Source organism: Coenobita brevimanus, chromosome 52 (assembly GCF_032717465.1).
Source record: "Coenobita brevimanus isolate Jiangsu-jjx chromosome 52, ASM3271746v2, whole genome shotgun sequence".
NCBI lineage: Eukaryota > Metazoa > Arthropoda > Malacostraca > Decapoda > Coenobitidae > Coenobita > Coenobita brevimanus.
Window position 1 is genome coordinate 9,144,635 of NC_137005.1, and position 22,608 is coordinate 9,167,242.

Sequence of the window (22,608 nt, forward strand, 5' to 3'; positions counted from 1 at the left end):
ATGAGGGTGTACTGTACCTGGTAACTTCCAATAATGTTGAGGACATTTCTTAAAGATTTGTTTTTTAATACAGTATGGTGCAGTTCCCCAGATCTGAATGGTTGGGATCTAGAAGGCATTGGATTTTTTTTTTTTTTTTTTTTTTTTTACTGAAACTGTTTCATTACTCTCAGTTACATATATAGACACCCACTTGCTTGGCATTCCCTTTATTATTTGCTATATCTGTGCTCAAATTTATTATCCCACAGTCATACTTTTGGTTCAGGTGTGATAAACCAGTTAACGTGGATGATTTTTGTTCATGGGGAGAGAATTGCAGACCAGAAAATTATGAAAGCAGTCTTGTGGTTCAGTCAAGTCCAGCTTAAAAACTAAATTTGGAGTGTTTTGATAGTAAAATATATACCGGTATATATAGAGAGAGAGAGAGCAAGTGCTCGCATGACGTGCGATCACAGAGCACGAATCTTGCATAATACAGGAGGTGCCATTTTGTGTCCCAAAACTGTCACAACGTGGAAAAGAAATAGATATAATGCTGTTAGAGGAAGCTGCTTCTTTTTTACAGCACCTGACTAAGTGGTGGCAATGGACAGAACATAGTGGGAGGCCCTCATTTTTGTGTTTCAAAGTCATACCATGCGGCCAGTGATAGAAGAATGCAGCATGAGGCATAAAATTACGGCTGGAATTCACACAACGCGACAAGTGATAGACAGGGCGTGGATTGCATGAGTCTGTGATGTATTGCTATCACGTGTCTGCCTGGGGTGTTGTCACAGTCCGCTGAGCGTTCCTACCCCAGTTGAGCCTACCCTCTTCCTGCGCTCTGGCTGCACACATGCTCTGTGTGATCTTTGCTCTTTTTCTTTGGCCACCCGACCCAGCCCAACCATGTCACCTCACCATGATCCTGCCAAACGTCGGAAGTCTCTGACGCAGGAGCAGAAAGTTGATGTCTTCAAGGGGACGGGGAGAGGGCAGCAGAACTATGACATCGCAAAATTTTACAAAGTTGACGAGTCCACCACCCTTATGATTCTCAGCAAGAAGGAAGCCTTTCTGAAGACATCTCGGGCATATGGAGGATCACCCATGGACAAGAAGATACAAGTGTCTCACCCTGCTTTCATAATGATAGAGAGGTTTCTGCTGATGTACTGCAACTGGAGGGAAAGGGAAGTCGTGCCAGTCGACTCGTTAAATATACAGATGAAGGACAGCCACCTTTATGCTGTCAACTGCCACAAACTCTCCAGATCCCAGGGAAGATATCAGGCGTCGAGTGGCTGCTTTGCAAAATTTAAGAAAAGGAAGGAACTGATGAGGGCGCAAGTTACCAAAGAACGAGCATCAGCAGACACCGAAGCAGCAGACATGTTCATATCTGCCCTGAGGGAAATCATCAACAGAGGGGGCTGTACCTGTTAACAGATTTATAACATCAGTGAGACTGGGCTGCACTACAAGAGGATGCCAAAGACGACGTACATCGCTAGAGGACAAAGGCAAGGAATGGGACGGAAGGTTGACAAGGTAAGCATGGTTATTCTTTTATCTTGCAGTGTAGCTGGCCACAAGATGCACCCCATAGTCGTGAGTAAGGTAAAGAAAACCAGATGTTTTAAACAGGTACAGGAAACGAACGAGTTGGGAGTGTACTGGGAAAATTGTAAGACTGGGTGGATGACATGCGTGATTATGAATGGTTAGTTTGAAAATAATTTTATTCCTCATGCAAAGAGGAGGTGTTTTGATCTTGCCACACCCTTTACGATTCTCTTGGTACTATATAATCCCCCAGGTCACCCAGCTTACTTGGAGGGGTTGCATCCTTGTATAAAAGTAGTAGTCTTGCCATCAAACACGACTTCTCTCCTGCAGCCCTTAGACCAGGAGGTAATCGCAAGTTTTAAGTATCACTATGAAGGAATGATGTTCGCATATCTAACAATGGACATCTGCAGGAAGAACATCTTCTGGAACACAAAGTCCTTGACAGTGATGATGGGGTGGTGGCTGCGTCATCAGACAAGGAGTTCCTGGACGATCCAGCTGAACCACTGCCTGGCCCGTCCTGTGTGTCACTGTCTCGCCCAGCTGAACCACTGCCTGGCCCGTCCCTAGTGTCTCTGCCTCACCCAGCTGAACCGCTGCCTGGCCCTTCTTATGTGACTCAGGCAGATCCAGCTGAACCACTGCCTCATTCGTCCCGTTTGTCTCAGCCTGACCCTACAGAACGCCTCCATGTAACTGTGACTACTTTCTGGAAACACTACAACATGTGGAATGTTGTCACCAACATTCTGAAGGCTTGGGAACACATCTCAGTTGCTACCATCAAGCTTGCCTGGTGAAGACTGACACCTGAGTTGTGTGTTGGGAGTGGTGGTGATGCGCAGTCAGTGGAGGCAGTACGGAAGGAAGCATTGAGAGCGTTCCGAGCTGTGCCTGGTTGTCAGGGGGTGCAAGAACAAGAATTGGTGAAGGTAGTTGAGGATAATGCCATACCAGAGGAAGCCTTGCAACAAATTGATGAGTTAGACTGGGAACATCGAGAGGCAGAGGACCAGGAAGATCACACAGAAGCACCAGCCACCACACCAGTTACATCAGTGGCTCGTATCAACAACATGTTGGTTGGTGCAAAAGTGCTCAAGGAAGCCATCCTGGTATATGAAAGTGATGAGGTATGCAAGACTGAAACCCTGGACACTGTTGCATGCAATGCGAGCCTATGAAGACCTCCGGCATGAGAAAATTCGCCGACACCACCAGACTCTCCTCACTCACTACACTCCTCTTCGAGAGATTCAAGAGCAACAACAACCAGAAGAAGATGCTATGTCTGATGTTTCTATTGACTTTGAGGAAGTTGTACAGGAAGCAGAAGACTGGTTACAGAGGCATCATGACTTACAGGACTCATCATCTCCCTCAGAAGAGGACTCAATGGAACCAGCACGACAGGGTGACCATGCTGGGGACCAGTCAAGTCCTGCCCTGCCTCAGAACCCCAGTCCACTTCCCCCCAGCAAGCCCACAACCTCTTCCATTCAATGTGAGGAATCCTCCAGTGTTTGTATGTAATGAAGTCTTTATTAGGTAAGTAAATGTCCTGGAAGAAAAAATAAAAAATGAAAATTTCTTGAAAGTTTGACCTTGGGGCTGGCTTAGATACTGTGAAACTCTTTAACATGTAAACATATGGCCCTGTAACACAGAATTCCCATAAAGCTGGAGCTTCAGGGTACAATATTCCCAAATTATGCGTGTGCTCGCTTATTCACATATATATATATATATATATATATAGATATATATATATATATATATATATATATATATATATGTATATATATATATGTATATATATATATATATATATATATATATATATATATATATATATGTATGTATGTATTTAGTACACTGACTCTTTCAAAATTCTATTGGAAAACTGGTACCTTATGCGGATTGCACTGTATAATTTGTCATCACAACAACAGTTAATGCGTTAGAAAGTACAGTTATCCCTTGGTTATTACATGCTTGGTTATAGTGGTTTTTGTTATCACTGCATGATGAAAATCTGCACTCTTGCCATTCTTATGCATATTTTTTGGCTCAGAAATATCATTATCATGCACCTGAGTTGGTTTCTACTGAAAATGTTGGTGCATTGTTTGTGGTTTCTAATGGTTTTGAGAAATTCAGAGCTAGGGTCCTGCTCAAGGAGTTAATCTCAGGTGATGGAGCCTACTAACTCTCCACCCCTAGCCTCAGAAACCCTTACCCCAAGCCCATCTCAGGTCTCTCAGTGGTATGTGTTTTTCATGTCCTTTTTATCACTTTCTATTATGCTAACCATGCCTATGTATGTTTCTGATACTGTACTGTACATGCCATAACAGTATGTATATATTAAATGTGTCATAAAGGGGAAAATTTGGGCATGAATCTGGGATGCCTGGTACCAGTTGAAATAAATCCCGTAGGTTCTGTCCTTTTTTATCATGCAATTCCATTATCACACACCATGTTTGGTACCAGTTATGCATGATAACCAAGGGATCACCCTACCAGTATATATAGTGTGTAATTACTGCATATGTTGCTTTATTGCAGAATTGTTGTGGCAGATACTAAGTTTATAATATATGTGATAGTTGCTCATGAATTATCACAGTGGTACTGTAAGTCTGGATTCAGCCACGTCTATTTCACACCACTACAGGTTTCCATGCAACAATGTCACAGTTGAGTGCTCACATGTTGAATGGGTTATCAAGTGTATTGCAACCACATTTTGGTATTCAGGTTGTGGGAGTGATCCAGTGCCATCAGGTGAAAACTAATCACTGTAGTTTACAGCTGTTGGTGATAAATTTTGTTTGTTATGAACAGTCATGAAGACTATGCTTAAACAGTTGTTAATGGAGCTGACTTTGCAGTTGGGTAGTTGGATACATCTGTTATTGTATTCAGCATAAATTACAGTTCTTTAGAGTATTATTTATAACCCTAAACTAAATATTGTAAATGTAAAAACCTGTGCTGTACATATATAGGTGTGTGTGTGTGTGTGTGTGTGTGTGTGTGTGTGTGTGTGTGTGTGTGTGTGTGTGTGTGTGTTTTGAATTCTGGTGTAAAAATTTAATCAGTATTAGCTTGTAGTAGCTCTTGTTCCTAGCACAGTAGTTGTTGTGTGGGATAGTTTGCATGAATCTTGGGCCATTCTAGTCCAGGCATACTGTAGTTTTGAAACAGAACAGCACTGTACACCTTACGGTAGTTTGTTAGTAGAATTTGCATGTCACTAAGGATTTGTTTTGGGAGGCATGAAGGTCTTTTCAGAAATAAAATACAGTATTGTGTAGTTTATTATATGACCTTTTTTTGTAGGCACTTCAGTATTTGGTATCAGAGACTTAATTTTTGTATGTGTTTTAATCCATGCAATGTAAAATGTGAGTTGCGTGATTTGTCATTATAAGTTGCCTTTTTAAATGTTCTTTATTGGTGTTCAGTCAATTGGAAATTTCAGATATTTGCTCATTAAAGTTACATTGCCATTTTAAAGTTGAGTTGCCAATTTCCCTTCAGTTTAATGTTTTGATGTTTAGGAACACAGCCATATCATATAATGAGGACCACAGTGCCTATACCACATACAAGAGCTGTTTAAAGAATGTTCAGATGATGTGTTTATTCTAATGTCACAGGCTTACTTGTTAGGGTGAATTGTGCTGAATATAGTTTCCCATGTTTCAAAAAGTTATTGTATGTGAGTGATATTCTTTGCATAGGGTTTTTGTTGTTATTGCTACTGTTGTTTTGGACCAGACCCATCTGTATGTGAACTTGGGGGGACTGCACATTGAGGTTGCCCTTCTACTGCAGTCTTCCAGCCAGGGAGGGCAATAACTATAGTACTGTATAAGGGATCACCAGTATTGCATAAATACTGTGCGTAAGTTTATGCTACATAGGTAAACCCATATGCTGCATATTATATTCCATGATTTTTACAATCTCAGATATTACTGAACAATACATATCAGTTTCTGCACACCTAGTTTTTGCCTCTTTGTCGCTGTTTATGTTTCCCTAATTCAGCCACACCCTAAGAGGTCAGTTTTTCAATAACAAGTATGTGATGGCTTTCAACTACTTCAGTCTGATAATGCATTTTTTTTTCATTGTTGCAAGTACAGTACCAGACAGATTTTTCAACCTAAGAAAGACTTCAAATTGTAAGAATCAGATATGACCTTTTGTTAATTTCTTACCTACTATAGGGATTTTTCATAAACTAAGTACATTTGTCTGGTGATGGCAAGAATAAACTGCAAATTACATCTTCGGACTGAATGGGCAAAAAAAAAATAATAATAATAATACGCTGTATATACTTAACAGTTGTGTCAGTGTGGATACTTTTTGAACAGGTCTTTGGTATATCATTGTTTACAGTATTTTTTTTTCCTTTTTTTTATAAAGCTATAATGTATACTTATATGCACCAATCTAATTGACTTGCATGTTTACAGATTTAAAGCAGTACTATACAGTTAATTGCTCATTGATCATTTTAATGGAATATTTATGATATTCATACCTTTGTTTAAGTTTTCATACCAGTAATTGCTTAATATATCTTTGAATTCAGTAGTCATGTGTGAAGTATATGTAAACTTGCCATAGTTCTTGAGATTTTAAACTTCTGATATCAGCTTCTATTCAAATTATACTGATAACATGTGTTTAATATACTGTATTATTATCAAGTAGCACCAGTTAAAATTAACAAGTCCAAGGTTTCTTTAATATATAATGACAGTTTGGTTAAAGTAAGTGATATGTGAGCACAGGTTAGCATTTGTATATATATTCTCATCAACGAAGGAGGACAAAATTACAACCCTTGGTGTGTGTGTGTGTTTTGCCAGAGTGTGCTGGTGATGGAGGAGGTGATGCCCTACCGAGGAACACCACAAGAACCTGGTGTGGCTGTTGCACTGAAGGATGCAGCTTTGGCTTGGAATGCTGTTACATTAAACAAGCCATCACAAAAGCAGCGGTAGGATTTTTGGAGTTGGAATGTTTCAATTCGGTGGCTGCTAAGCCTACTGTTCCACTGCATCTACTTCATATTTTGGGCATGTCTACCACTTTCCTCTCTGATTTGTCATATCAGAAGCATACCAAGCCTTTCTCAGCTTAGGAATTTAAGGTAGCAGAGGAAAGTGAGAAGCAGGAGAGGTAAAATATCAAGCAGACATTTGTCTGTGACTGTACCATTACTAACAGAGTTTATTGGTTAATGAAAGTAAAATTAGATGACTACCATCATTGAATTTTTGTTACATTCCCTCCATATAAAGGCTTCAGCATGCTTGCATGTGTCAGTATTGGTCACCTAATGGCAGCTCTCCACATTGCTTGATCTCTGACAGCCTCTCTTTTCTGTTCTTTATCTCTGAGGGACATCCCATGTCATTTTTAGTCTGCCACTTGCATCCCTTCCCTCAACAGTCACATCTCTTACCCACTGCACCCAATTGTCATCCATCATCATCTCCACATGCCCAAACCACCACAGTCTATCCCTTCTCATTACAACACTCATACATTCAAGTCCTATCCTTCCTTGTAACTCTTCATTTGCAGTTTTAACTCTTCCAGGCCTGTCATTCAAAGATTCTCAACACATCTATCTAGTCATTATCATCTCTTTTTGTTTGAGCCTACAAATATCTTCTTTATTGCCCAGGTCTCATTACTGTAAAACATTACACTCCTAACATACTCTGCATAGAAGAACCCCTTAGCATAGAGAGAGAGCCCTCCCAGTAATAGGAGAGGCAGCACCTTCCTGAACTTCTAACCACTCCTTACCTTTGCCACAAAGCTAACTCCAGCACCACCTCCACTACATGTCAGTTACAGTTTTTGTTTTGCATACTCAGCAAGTCCAAGAAGAATACTAAGAAGGATGGAGTGTCTCCAGCTGATCAGTTGCTGCTGTTAGCACCAGACCTGCAGCATGTCAATGTCCTTCATGATCTCAGCCTCACTGTTAAAACAGTAAGTAACAAATACTGTCCTGTCCTTTTTACTAAATACAGTACTGGATCTGTGCCAAGATAGTAGGTATCATGTAAGATATGGTCAGAAATGCTCAAGCATTCTCCTCTAACTAATGCCAGAATTTTTATTTAGATGAGAGTGAGTTCCGCACTCCAATTGACATTGGAGGCTTTGTAACACCTCCCCCTCAGCCAGAAAATGTTCTTGTGTTATACTGTATATGTACAGTAAAACCTTGATATAACGGACTTCAATAGACCGGAATTCGCTTTTATCGGACTCGCGGAGCTAGTGGACTAAATTCCTATATATCAGAAAAAGTCCGATAAAGCCAGAAGCAGTCCGGACTGCCTGACCACTTCGTCTATGTTCACTACAATAAGGTAAATAAAAGACATGTTTATCAGTGTACAGTACAATATGATTATATATATTATACCATTTGATTAATGTAGTGAAGTTATAACACAGTATAGTATTGCAGTGGTAGTCAGAACAGGTTAAAAACCATTCATGCGATCCGGACTAATGTCTGATATATCGGAAAAAGTCTGGGTTTAGCAGGGGGAAGTCTGGATGTCGCTTTTATCAGAATTTTGCATTGTTCGGAATGGTTTGGGCCCCAATTAGTCCATTATAGTGAGGTCTTACTGTAGTGTTGTAAATATTTACATAGTTACATATAGTTTTATAAATATTTAAATAGTTACATCAGTTGCATACTGAGGATATTGAAGTGCAATGTGTAATGTATATTGCTGAAGAAGATGCGATATGGTATGTCTAGAACCATGTAGAATACAATACAGTGCTGAGTATAGTAGCCTAAGTTTTAAATGTACCTTTCTTCTGCTCGGACCCAGGGTGAACTGATTGGAGTGTGTGGCAGTGTAGGGGCAGGGAAGTCATCATTTATAAGTGCCATCCTCGGCCACATGCGACTCCAGACAGGACAGGTGTTGGTGGCAGGTGACTGTGCGTATGTGGGCCAGCAGGCATGGGTCCTTAATGACTCACTCAGAGAAAATATAATCATGGATGAACCCTTTGATGCAAAGAGGTAAGTGTTATATTTTTTGAGAAACGTATATAGATTCTGTATCTCAGTCTCCATAGCCCTGGAAGAAACATTGGGTTGTAACAGCATGAAGGAGTAACAGCAGTTGTACAGAAATGACCCACTATTTATTCAAAATTTTGCCTGTGACAGGGAGTTGTCACATATAGAGTATCAAATAAATTCTGATCCATGTTCCCCATGAGGTGCTTCTTCTCCAGTCTCTGTCTTTATCTTGATCTCCACCTCTCAGAGTGTCTTTTTATATGATATATATTTTTATATATTCATTCACTTCAAAGTTTTTGGTTCAGTCCCACAGGTCTGTGTCTGCCACACTATTACAAACAGTTTTCTTTATCCCTGTCAGCAGTATAACATCATTTTTTGTCCTATCTTTCGTACTACTAGGCAGCTTTATTCAGTTTTGAAGAGACCTCGTATATTGAAGGGGTTAAGAAAATAGAATTTATTACATTTTAATATCTAGTATTTGCAGCAGCTATAATTGCTGTGTGGTTCAGTTCAGTATTTTCATGTGATTAGTTCTGTGATGTTGATCCTGTTACACATTATACTGATTAAGATATTAAGATATAAGATACTATACAATTATTGTTTTTCATATTGGCTGCTATACGAGAGCTAATGGTTGCACAGACCACTTTGACACTGTGTATGGTGTGAGTTACTTCATCCATCCATCCATCATCCAATCCTACATTGCCCCAGGAGGAGCGTAGGAGCCCGGGGGTAGGCAGTTGGTCCCGACATTTAAGATGAGAGTGAGGGTTATTTACACTCATATTATAGTTGGTACGGTACTGTTCTGGCTTGTTGCTGTTTTCTCTTATGTGCATCCTTGACATCCTACTGTGTGAGAGGCTAGTTTGTTCCTGTAGAAGTATGTTTTATGTTTATAGTTAATTCTTTTTTAAATGTCCTTTATCATGTTTTATGTGTCCTGTACTGTACTGTGAATATTTACTGAATGTATGTCAGCATTTTGTATGTCCATTATAGTTTATTATGTTGCACCAGCAGCTGCACATAATGCTTGTTTACAGATATTACAGAGTTATTAATGCATGCAGCCTTAGTCAAGACATTGAAGCCATGCCTGCAGGTGACTTGACGGAGATAGGTGAGCGAGGCATCAACTTGTCAGGTGGACAGAAGCAGCGGCTCTCCTTGGCTCGAGCTGTATATGCTAACAGGTAGACCTAACATCCCCTACTACTGTATACATGATGCACCAACCTTATACTAACCTCACAATAACCATCCATCTATCCTTTTTTGCCCCATCAAATGTGTAGGAGACTGTGACTAGGCTAATGATTCTTGATATTTAAGGTGAAGGTGACTGTTCTTACTCATCCTGAGCGGCATTATGTGAGCAGTAAATTCCAACCCATCCCTCAGATATGAACCATTACATTCTCACCGTGGTTAGAGTGCTTATCAGTGTAAATGCAGTAAAGCCCCAAGTTTAAAGGTATCTTCGTTTGAGGTTTCATGGTTAGTGGTGGCCTGCAAATATTCCCGAACATCAGGTTGCGCGCAAAAACCCCTCCATTTGCAGCGAGAAAACATAAACAAACCGCTTGCATGGAAAGCGATTGTCACTTGTTTGCCGCCATTGCTGCAGAAAAGATGCAGCACAGGATGGATATGTTGTGTGGAGAGGTGAAGGCAGGAGAGGCAGAGGAGAGTGGAGGTGCCAGAAGTGGCAGGGCACAGTAGCCTCACCACCTGCCTCAGAAATTACACTCCCATCCCTTCCATTAAGCACCTCACTCCAACCTTCCAAGTGAATTTCCTTGCCTATTATGTCTGTCTGCCTCTGTCTATTTCCAGGTGCCTCAATCCCGTAAGGGGTGGCCGCAAACACATCGCTTCCATGTCGTCCTGTCCAGTGCCATTTCACTGTCTTGCCCCCAGCTCACACCCCCCTCTCTCATATACCTCTCCACTCCATCCCTCCATCTCATCCTTGGTCTCCCTCTCCCTCTCCCCCCCTCCACCTCGCTCATGTGCACTCTCCTTGTTAGTCTCTCATCTCCATCCTCTTCACATGGCCAAACCACCTCAGTGTATTTCTCCTAATGCTTTCTATCACATCCACACTATACTGCTCCTTCACGTCCTCATTTGTTAGTCTGTCTCTCCATGTTACTCCACATGTTGCTCTCAAATAACTCATTTCCACTGCTCTTACTCTTGACTTGTTATCCTTCCAACAAGGCCCAAACTTCACTTCCATATGTTAGAGTTGGTATCACAATACTGTCATGCAGTGCCTTTTTTTACTTCCATGCTCACTTCCCTGTTCCTTATCACTGCTTTCAAAGAACCAACAACCCTTCTTCCCTGCTGTACCCTTTCAACACCCTCTAAACTTCCATCCTTACTCATCACACTACCCAAGCAGCCCTTAAATGCACTCACATTTTCTATTTCCTCCTCATCCAGCCTCACTGTACATTCAGTGACTTCCACCTCTCTCAAAGACCATAACTTTACTCTTCCCTACATTCACCTTTAGATTCCATTTCTTACAAACACTTCCAAACTCTATTTCACTGCAAAGCCTATTATGTACTTTGAATTAATGCTAGTTTCTTTTCAGGTGTGATCAATAAATCTTACATTGCAAAAATGGGTTTTGGGGGGAGTTGGCATGGGATTTGGAACCAGTTAGCCTATTTCCTATAGGATCAGTGCCCCAGCTTTAGCAGTTTCATGGTTTGCAGTACTTTTCATGCAACCAGTTTGAAGTGAAACTTGGGGCTTTACTGTATTTAGAGCTTAGTTGTGAGCTTACATTTTGATGTGAATATGTCAGTGCCATTGATCTGAAATAACTAAAGTGTTAACTTGAAGTAACTTTTTCAAATGTACTAGTAGTGAATGGCAACATAGGGGTCTGTTGACACTTTTGTTGCAGACATGTTTGGTAACGTAAACATTATCATCATCGTCTTCAACACCTGCGGCCACCCTTTGCGGGATTAGGGCGTCGGGCTATAGATAGATAGATAGATAGTCTTCAACATTGTCATTGTTCTTTTCCCCTCCTCAGAGTAAGTTGAGGTAGGATCCTGAAACAAGGAAAGAGAAAGCATGAAAGTGTAAGAACTTTTAGCAGTATCTTCAGTAAAAAATATTATGATTCGCTCATCATTCAAGTCCTAGGCATTATATGATGTTAAATAACATTTTGTACTGATAAACTAACTGGACAACTATTAACATATAACAGCCTTGTAACCTGAGCTTTAGTCCTGTGTAATGTATTGTACTGTTCTTATTCATCTTACTAACCTATTGTAACAATAGTTAATCTGCTGTACAGTATTGAATAAAAAGGAAAGTAATGTAGAGACAACTGCAGAATTTGAGTACCTGTACTCAGTGGTTACCCTTCACTGTGAACATCAGAACCACAGCTGTAATAGAACATTGGTCTCGGGAGGGCAAACCCAATGATATAAGGTGGAGTACGCATATTGACATAAAACATTATTGAAAAGTACATGAATCTGAAAGTGTAAATATGTTGTTATTTTTTAAAATGTAAGTGTTGTAAAATTATGACATTTTAGGAACCATCATCTTCTGCCAGTAACTCCAGTACAGTAATTCAATACCCTGAGTTCAGTTAAAGCAGGCAGATAGCCCCATTTTGCCATACATGTGTGAGTGAACAGGCAGAATGTTAAACGAATGAATACTGCAAATGAATAACAAGGAAAGTTTAATATTTTAATGCATGCTGATAAAACATCCAAAACTACACTGTTACTGTGGTTCATCCAACAGAGACCTGTATCTGCTAGATGACCCTTTGAGTGCAGTGGATGCTCATGTTGGTAATCACATCTTCCAGTGGGTAATAAAAGGGGCACTGCGGGACAAGACTGTCATATTTGTCACACACCAGCTCCAGGTAAATGGAATTTATTGGACAGTGCTTGGTATACAGTGTACCAGAAAGATTAAAGACTTTTATTTCTCTCTAGTCGGTCCAGTATCTAAAACCCAACATTTTGTAGTCTAGGTTAAGTTTTGGTAAAGTTGAGAGGGAGAAAGAATTTGGTAGAGATATAAGGTAGACATGTACCTGTACTGTACCTGGAATATTAACAAGTGCTGTAGTTTTCAAGTCATTTTATGTTCATTAAGCCAGATGGGAGAGATGTTTTTAACCTATTCAGTCCAGTCTGGTGACATACTATTAACTAGAGATTATTTTCTTTTACATAGGGAAGGCCTTTCATAATGGAGGGTTAATAAAGGCTGTATCTGACTTTTTTCCTTGAAAAAGCCTCCCTCAAAATGAATAAAATCACTTGGAGATTTAAAAAAAAAAAAGTATATACAGCAGGTCCTCATTAATTGATGAACTGATAAGTGATGAATCGCCTATAGAGTGACGAAAAAGTTAGGACCTTTTCTCAATATGCAATAGTATTTTTGTTTATATGATCATTATGATCCCATACGAAGCCTCTCTGGTTGATGTTCAGTAGCTATTTTTGCTTATATGATTGCTGACAGGCAAGCTTATAATCATTTATTTGTTTCAAGATGGCCTTTGAACTTTTCACTGTCGGGTGTATTTGTGTCAGTGATGGAACAAAAGTGTGGTGTTGGAGATTGTGCAACAAATGAAGTGCAGTGATGCGAAATAGCTACCAGCTTAGGTTAGTGGAGAACTTGTTTTGAGACTTATTTTTGGTGGTAAGCAGCAAGGGAAGTGGAGTGACATAACCAGTTTAGGTGAGGCTTGTTTTGTGGACATTGTTGGGTGGGTGACCCTTGGCCAAAAACATATTCCCATTCAACCCATATTATAATTGGCTCAGCATGATAAATTGTTATTTGATGGATTTTTTTTCAAATGCATTGTTACTGTAAAATAAGGCCATGTTGTACATTGAATGTACTGCATAGCTCACCCTTGTTTTATGACTAGGATGTGTTTTGAAAACTGATTGTATAACTAATTTAGCATTGTAGCAATTATGTAAGTTAGAAAATAAAAAGTGTATATAGTCGGCCTTGCGCCCGTAAGCGCCTGTGGTGTGGCTCGCACCTGTTTACAATGGTGCCACGTTTCCTCAACTTGCGATGTGAAACGGAAGCTATTTATGTACAAGGCATCACAAATTCGATAAATTCAGATGAATAAAACTTACACTTGTGTATTTTGATGGATGAATCAACAGTAATCTTATTATGCATAAAATATTTATACAGTAACACAGAAGCATGGCATACATATTGTACAGTGTTGCTAAAAGATATTGTAGTCACTTTTAATGGTTTTTAGCGTAGTTTTAGGGTGGGTAATAATATCACAGTTATGGATATAAGATAATGAGCCTGAAAAAAGAAGAAATAAGCCAATATCCAAAGTAAAAGAAATAATTCATGTAATTCTTGTGAGTGGCAATACTTACACACCCAGGAGAGAGAGAGAGAGAGAGAGAGAGAGAGAATCTGTCACTGCCTTCTTTGTATTCATTTGTTCCTTTGTACATACTGCACACACTGATATACATTGTTCCTATTGATGCACATATATCTATACACGTAATTTCTCTCTCTCTCTCTCTCTCTCTCTCTCTCTCTCTCTCTCTCTCTCTCTTCTAATACTGACCACGTGGTAGGTGAATCCAGCCCCCCCTTCCCCTTCCCTCCCGTCTTAATCCCACCTGGGTGTCTCATGTCAAATCCCCTTCACTTCTTCCCCTCCCCTGGACCACCACCCCAACAAACCCACATCCACACTCCCACCCACACCTACACACACACCCCACTACGTCGGGGTGTATGAATCAGTAACGTAACAAACCTCTCAGCAGACAGTAACTTTGACACTCCATCTACTACTAAATATAACAAAACCAAATTAACAAATGAAAGCACAATTATAAATAACTTATAAAAGAATCAAAAGTACTCAGGGTGGCTCATTTCCCTCCAGGAGAGAGAGAGAGAGAGAGAGAGAGAGAGAGAGAGAGAGATAACGGTATAGAAAACGTGGCAACACTGTACACAGGTGCTGGCCACACCTCACCCGCAAACGGCCGGGATTCCGACTATAGCAAGAAATTGGGCATCACAGTGATTGTATATGGGTAAAAAAAATGTTAAGAAAAAAAAAGTTAAAATGTGATGGTTGTTTTAAGTAAATGATTGTATAACAGTAAAACATAAATGGGGGTTGCCATATTATCTGGACATGAAGGTAATAGTATCCTGCCACCTCTTGCAGTACTTGCCCCAGTGTGACCGGGTGGTGTATCTTCATGAGGGAAGGATTCTTGGTGCTGCTTCCCATGCAATCCTCCTGGAACAGAGTCAGGAGTATGCAGCCCTGTACAACACTCACATGGACACAGTCAAGAATGAACAACCTCCTCAGCTGTAAGGTTTTTATGTCTAGTGCAGTGAAACATTCTATGCAGTTTTTAGGATAGGGAATGCCCTTTACGAAATTGGATATTGCGAGGGACAAACTACTGTACTGCATTAACTACTGGCAAACAATTGTGTTTTGGGGCAAGATCTGTGCAGGAGTTAACAGTAAAAGGTGGAAGGTTGTGGCAACAATGATCCAGTCACTTTTTGTAGTGCTGCCTACTTCTTCCTTCACCCTCATCATTCTGTTTCATTTTCTGCCCTACCCTTTTCATACTTCTCCCTTTCTCTCTTGTCACATTTTATTACTCTTCTTTCCACTTCAGGTGCCTCTGCACTAGATGACAAGCCTAATGGTTTCATGTAATCCAGGAAACCATTTACAGTGCTGGTAATAATCATGTAACCAAAGAATGGTTTGAAGTGGAGCCCTCTGTTAATAGGGAGAGATACAAATGTGGCATCCATCCAGGAATCAGACCATCACACTTTATCCTGTGCCTTGCTGTGATGGGTCACCATCAGCCAGAGAACATCACTTCACTGCATGGAACAGTCCTGCAGGGGTAGTTGTTAGCTTGTGGTTGATTGGTCTGCTTTGTCAGACAGACTGGGGTTGATCAGCAACAGCATCCTTAAGGCTCCATTTCCATCCAAATTTTTGTATTCATACCACACTAGCAACCATACTGTATACAGTATTAACAGGTTTATGGCAGATAATTGGTCCAGTGATGAATGTATGATACAGAGAGTGATTCATTTTTGTAAAGCAACAAGAGTGATTTCATCTTTGATAATAGAGGGTATATCAGCAGACATGATAATCTTACAGTGTGTGCACCTGATATCACAGGATCCTTGATATTATTGCTGTTAACCCTGATGCCTTTTGATGAACTTGTTGCCTGCCCAGAAAAAAAAAAAAAAAAAAAAAAAAAAAAAAAAGTCTTCCTCTCACTCTCTATCTTCCATTAAATCTTTGCCTTCATTCATAAAATGAGACAATTTTTGGTGTTCTTAGGGTTTTTAGCAGTATCAGGAAGCAGTAGGGGCTTTTGTGGGAATCCTAGTAGTAATCTAAGGACAAAAACTATCCAGATATTAACTCCCACCCGCTGGGAAGCGGCATATGCCTCATCAATTCGGATGGCTGGGGTCCGCCGGGTGGCGGGTGTAGCCGCATTTGTCATCCTGCCCCCATTTGAACCGGCCACCATTTCATCTTGGTACCCAGGGGTGGGGAGGGACCCTCGGCAGCTCACACACACGTGGTTCAGTCTGTCCCGTGACTTGCCCAGATGTGGAGTGATGTCTTCTGAAACATCCTTATCCAATTCCATCCCCCCCCCCTTCCACTCAGGCAGCCCTTTTGCATCATCCACCACTGCCAAAGTTTTGCTGGTGGCTACAAAGAAAGGACTAAGTGATAGTGCAATAGGGCATGTTCTAGATGATACTGTGCCCAGTTTATCTGACAGTGGTCAAACTTTTTCTGAAAAAGGGGGAAGTTATCACGTAGAGACTGATGTGTCACATGCTCCATCCCCTTCCTGCTCTGACACGTCTGAAAAGGCCCTCGCAGTGCTTCAGAAGGTGGGACTATCTCATGACAGGGACGCCTTCACCTCTGAGGAGGAGGTGGATGATCCTGGAGCATTGAAAATTGAAGGAGATGGTGGTGAGAGTGACGGGCATCAAGTCCATTCACGCCGCTACTGCATATCACCACCACATCCGTGACAAGTGTGGCGCAGTCTCTCCCTGCCATGACCCTCATCACCACAACCAAGCACTTCAAGGGCCATTACTCCACAACCTGGCCCTTCATATATGGGGAGAAAGCAACCTACGGTCGCACGTGGTCTACGTGGCCAGCGTGACCAGCCAGTATCTCGCCAGGGAGTCCCTGAATCAGGTGAGTCATCACCTTTGTCATCTCCCACCTCTGTTCCTCCCTCCTGCTTTTTTGGCAGCCACCATGAACAAGAGTTCTAAGCACAGGTGTATGGGAGATTGTAAATGGTGGATAAGTATGTGCAAGAGTTTTTTTTTATTTCATAAGTGATAATGAATTTGCAAAGATAATATGTAAAGTAAAGATTGTAAATATCTTGAGTCACCCTAGCAAAAATGGAAGAAAACCCAGTGCACACCTGTAGAAAATTACTTTCTTGGGTAGAACTTCTTTTTTTTCTTGCTGTTGAAATTAGTTTGGAAAATATGTGATATGTATCATAATTGTGATGTGAAGTGCAAATATGAAAAGTGCTGTAGAACATAAGTAGTAAGTTCAGTATTATCACCATGCCAGAAAAAAGTACAGAAAAGCATAAATAGAAGTACAAGTGTATACCTTATAGTCAGCCATAGTGTGTGCAACCTGCAGAAAAGTTATTATGGAAAATGCATCATCGCTGAAGTCTTCTCTCAAAGTGAATAGTAAGTGCAAAGTTTGAACTAGTGTCTTCTCTCAAAGTGAATACAAAGTGCAAAGTTTGTAGACAGTCATGGGAAAATAAGAAAATATTTATTTCTTCACTTTTTATTGCATCTTCGTCAGTTCTCCTACACACCTACGGAGCATAGTGTCACTCTGTTATGGCCAGAAAACCAGTGACGAGCCACATGTACAGGGCAAAGATTTATACCAATGGTGGTGAGTATGGAAAGTGGAGGATATGAGTGAGAAAAGTGAAAGTGTTCATAAGGAAGGATGGTCATTGTTACAATCACATCACTCTGACAGTCCGTTCGGTGCTGCCAATACTAGCCCGGTGTTAGGCTTCCACAGTCTAAGTCGGAGCCAAGTGCTGCTGCATGGACACAGCCCTCCTTCACCCCCTGAAGATGCCTCTCTTCTCAATCCTTACTTATTGACGGGACTACCTGCAGACCTGGGGATACTTTCATTCGCAAGACGAAGAGTTGGTGAGTGATATAGTTTTTAATTTGTATCCCTAATTGCTATACTTTTTCAGATATGAAGGTTTGAAAACAGGCTCTTTTTGGGAAAATGCCCGTAAGGAGAGCGCGCTGGCCTCAAAACAATGCCTGCACGTTTGTTTCGTTTTTGAAGGCTCCAGCATGGTTGCATGCATCAGCCTTGGTCAGCCAGTGGCCACCCCACCCCTAATAACGCTTCTCTCCACATGCCCAAACCACCTCTATCTACCTCTCCTCATCACAACACCAGTACACTCCAGTCCCGTCCCACCTCTCAACTCTTCCATCGTGAATCTAGCCCCCCAGGCCTTGCACTCAGGGATGCACTGCACATCCACCTAATCCTTGTCATTTCTGTATGGATGAGCCTGTGAATATCCTCCTCCTTTACTGTCCAGGTCCCACCAACATGCAGCATTACATTCCTAACACATCCTGCATACAAAGATCCTTTAGCGTAGGGGTTAAAAAATTTTGTTTTTTAAAGTGAAATGCTATGAGAAATCTTGTAGAGGGAGATTATACTCATTGCAGAAAGGTGCACATTGACATCCACCACACAGCACACAGTTTGAAATTTCTTTTTTTTGTCTTTCTTTCTTTCTTTTTTTTTTTTTAAAGGGAGGTGCATTGTTAAGAATATGACATTCATTAGGTAGGTAATCATAGAGTTTATGAATTTTTAAAAAGAAATATATGCCTTTACAGTATATTTTGTTGTTTTTGTCAGATATTCTTTTTTTAGGTATATGATGGAAGAAGGAATACAGAAACATGGGTGGGCAAATTTCCAAGTCCATATGTAGTATACTTTAACTGTAATGAGCAGCACATAAATAAAAACATGGGAAAATAAATTGTAACCACTGTCTGTTGAGGTACATTGCAGTCAGAGCAACGTCCTCAGTTGAAGTAAGTCGCAGCTTACTGGTGAACGAACAGAGTAGGGATTTCAGATTTTTTCATTGATGAAAATGATGTGTTTTGTGGATTTCTCAGTTTTTTAGGAAACTAAATACATTGAGTGCAGAGCCTGCCACAGTTAAGGTTGTTCCATAGCTAAAATATCTCAACAACCTGAGTGAGGGATAGTGATGACATTGACTGAGAGAAAATACACTTACATTTATTTCATAATACTTTACAGTACAGTACAGTGTTTATTTTCTGCATTTAAATAAATTAATGTTGATGCTTTACAGTGAAAAGGTAGCTCCACAAATCCAGCGTATCCGGCAAGACTCCATTATGTCCTCAGGCAGCGACAGAAGTAGTTTGCACCTCAATTCCTCAGACAGAAATCTGGCCAGTGATGAAGAAGACAAGTCTGATGGAGGTAAATGTAGCAGACCCATGAAATTTGAGGAAGTGAGGTCTCCCCTCCTCCAAAATGCAAATATTTAAAACTGTAAAGATAATCTTTACTGCAGACTGTCCTAAGCTAACCTTGTAGTTTGCTGATAAATATAAAGAAGCTATCTGCAGCCGTTATATTATCTAGAGCATATAACATTACGGCATAAACACTTCTTTCCCTTCTGTAAAACACCATCATCAGATGTTAGAATATATATAAAACTTTAGAGTACAGCAGGAAATTTATAGTGGGAAATAAAAAATTGGGTACTGTACACAAAAACTGTACAGGATGGTAGGTAGGATCTAACACAAAATAAATGGCGTATCCCCCAGATTCAAGAAGTTAATAATGAATAATTTGCTGCCTGTCCATCCATTATCTCCTCTACCCACTTATCCATCCATCCATTGAGGTCACTCAAATACCCACGCATTCATCTGCCCATCTGCCCACTCATCCATCCATTCATCCATCCCCCTGTCCCATGTACACACATCTGATCATATACAGTGATGTTGCTTTCACATTTACAGTGTGTGGGCAGCTAGTAACAGAGGAGAAGATGGAAAAAGGGGACATCCCATGGTCAGTGTACCAGTTTTATATACAGGCAGCTGGAGGGTACTTTGTGTGTGCCCTTGTTATCCTCACTTTCCTCCTCAATGTCGGATCCACTGCTTTCAGTTCATGGTGGCTTTCAGTCTGGCTGTCCGCTGGCAGTGGGGTGAGTTAATCATAGTTCAAATCAGATTAAATTCAGATAAGAATGACAGCATGCTTCTGCTTAAGGAATCCATATACTGGGTTGGCCATAGTAGCCTATAGTATAATTTTTGTGATATTTTGTGATCTTTCAACAGTTTTCTTCATTAAACGTACCATTTAGTACAATTTCTATACTGTGTTTTTGGAAACATACTTGGTCCGTGTTTGGTGAGAAATAGGGTAGTAATGATGTTGACACTTGCATTCATCTTTGATGGTAATGATATCAACAGCATCTTTTTCTTTTTGCAGAATGCAACAGTGATAGTTGGGAATGAAACAGTCACCAGTGATAATATTGCTGATAATCCAGATCTTCAGTACTATCAGACTGTGTATGGATGCTTCATTATTGTTATCCTCGCCACGTCACTTATCAGAGCATTTGCTTTTATGAAGGTAATTGATGTTCTCTTTCTGGTGGGTAGGTGAGGGGTGGCTGGGAATGGGAGTTGGGGTTGGAATGATGTTGGTGATGAGATATAAGTTGATGGTACTTTTTTTTTTTAATTCCAGCTAATTGGATTTATTACTTTACAGACAACTCTGATGGCATCCAGTAGAATGCATGATCAGGTGTTTTTGAAAGTGTTCCGGAGCCCCATGAGCTTCTTTGACACAACACCATCTGGCAGAATTATCAACATCTTCTCACGTGACATGGATGAAGGTACTCCACTGTATATATGGATTTGATAACAGGAATTTAACTTACTCCAGAACTACTGATCTTACCCAATACAAATACAGTACCTTTTGTCTTTATTTATGCAGTACACTAGTTTATTTTGGTATGTTCAGATAACAAATCATACTGTATATGAGGTGCTCAGAAATGGAGGCAGATAAACACCAATAATATACAAGGTCTGTTCAGAAAGTATCCAACCTTAGGCACTAAAAAAGATGAATAGCTAACCTGTTTAGCTAGAAATTTAATCCTCCTCAAAATAGGCCCCTTCAGACTTGACACACGTTGCCCAGCATTCCCTCCACTGCCGGAAACATTTTCCAAAGTCAGTTTTTGGTATCCCCTGCAGGTGCTTCATTGCATACGTCATGATCTCTTCTCTCGTCTTAAATCGGGAACCCTTCGGCGGAGCTTTAAGCTTGGGGAATAACCAAAATTGAACGGAGCCATGTCTGGTGAGTATGGAGCCTGCCGGACCTGTGGGATGTTGTGCTCCCAAATCAGTTAGGAAGAATGGGCAGGGATGTTGTCATGGTACAGGATCTAACTTGCTGCGTTTTCTAAAGGTCTGGTCTCTTCTGCTGAACTCCGTCACAAAGATGATGGATAATGTCGAGGTCGTAATGTTTGTTGATAATCTAATCTTCTGGTGCATATTTGTGATGCACAACACCACTGTTGTTGAAAAAACTGTCAATGTGCAAGTGCATTTCACCCTACTGTGGACCTGTCGGGCGTTTTTTAGCCAAGGCGACCCTGTGTGCTTCTACTGGGATAACTGTTCTTTGGATTCTGGGTTGGACCAGTATACCTCAGTCTCATCTCCATTGATAACAGTCTTCAGAAAGCCTGGATTGTGATTTGCACACTCCAGCCTGTCTTGAGCAATGTTCATCCGATAGATGAGATCATTACGAATGTGACGAACCACCTGCAGGAGATACCGAAAACCGACTTTGAAAAATGTTTCAGACAGTGGCAAGGACGCTGGGCTACATGTGTCAAGTCGGAAAGGGCCTACTCTTAGGGGGATTAGTGTCCTAGTTCAACAGGTTAACTGTTTATTTTTTTTTAGAGCCTGAGGTTGGATACTTTCTGAACAGACCTCGTATAGCAGGATACAAAGGTACATTTCCTATAGTTTTGCCCTAAAATATCATTTTATGACATATTGGTGCTTGTCTTTCTGAATTTCTTGAGTGCCTCATATGCTTCCTCTGTTTGATTTCAGTTGACGTACGTGTGCCATTCACCATGGAGACGTTTATTCAGAATGTGTTTATGATCCTTTCTGCACTTCTGTTTGTTTGTATGGTGTTCCCACACTTCCTACCCATCTTGGTGCTCCTTGTTGTTATTTTCTTCTTTGTACGCAATGTGTTCAGGTAAGTCATAGTTTCTGTATGATAAACATTATTGTAGCTTTTTTTTTTTTTCTTCTTTTTTTTTTTGATAAAGCCAGTTTAGGCGTACAGCACTGAATGGTTGGTAACAACTGTAAAACAGTACTCCTTCATTATTGACAGGATTTTAAGAACAAAGTCGACTACATTTTTCTTTTTCTTTTTCTTTGATTCCTGGAAATTATTGATTAATTATTTTCAAGGAAGGCAAAAAAATTTGTTCCACTCTTTTCACGTGGTGTCACTGGCAGCGACTTCCCGCCAACGCACTAGTCACCTGCTTTCAGTTCTACTCATTTAAGTCTGTGCATCTAAGTCCCACTTTCAAGAAATGACAAAATATTCTTTGTGCCCATTA

General features: G+C 40.5%; 1 protein-coding gene across 1 annotated transcript in view; it reads left to right on the forward strand.

The window, feature by feature from the left end:
• Positions 1-22,608, forward strand: part of LOC145400452 (ATP-binding cassette sub-family C member 5-like) — a 53,604-nt gene that overhangs the window by 17,433 nt on the left and 13,563 nt on the right. Inside the window, exons 12-22 of the mRNA XM_080272966.1 lie at positions 6,456-6,586; positions 7,476-7,593; positions 8,460-8,656; positions 9,721-9,870; positions 12,479-12,605; positions 14,940-15,091; positions 19,234-19,367; positions 19,925-20,115; positions 20,409-20,555; positions 20,697-20,826; positions 22,079-22,232. Of these exons, the coding sequence (XP_080129092.1) occupies positions 6,456-6,586; positions 7,476-7,593; positions 8,460-8,656; positions 9,721-9,870; positions 12,479-12,605; positions 14,940-15,091; positions 19,234-19,367; positions 19,925-20,115; positions 20,409-20,555; positions 20,697-20,826; positions 22,079-22,232 (1,631 nt within the window). The remainder of the gene's footprint in view (positions 1-6,455; positions 6,587-7,475; positions 7,594-8,459; positions 8,657-9,720; positions 9,871-12,478; positions 12,606-14,939; positions 15,092-19,233; positions 19,368-19,924; positions 20,116-20,408; positions 20,556-20,696; positions 20,827-22,078; positions 22,233-22,608) is intronic.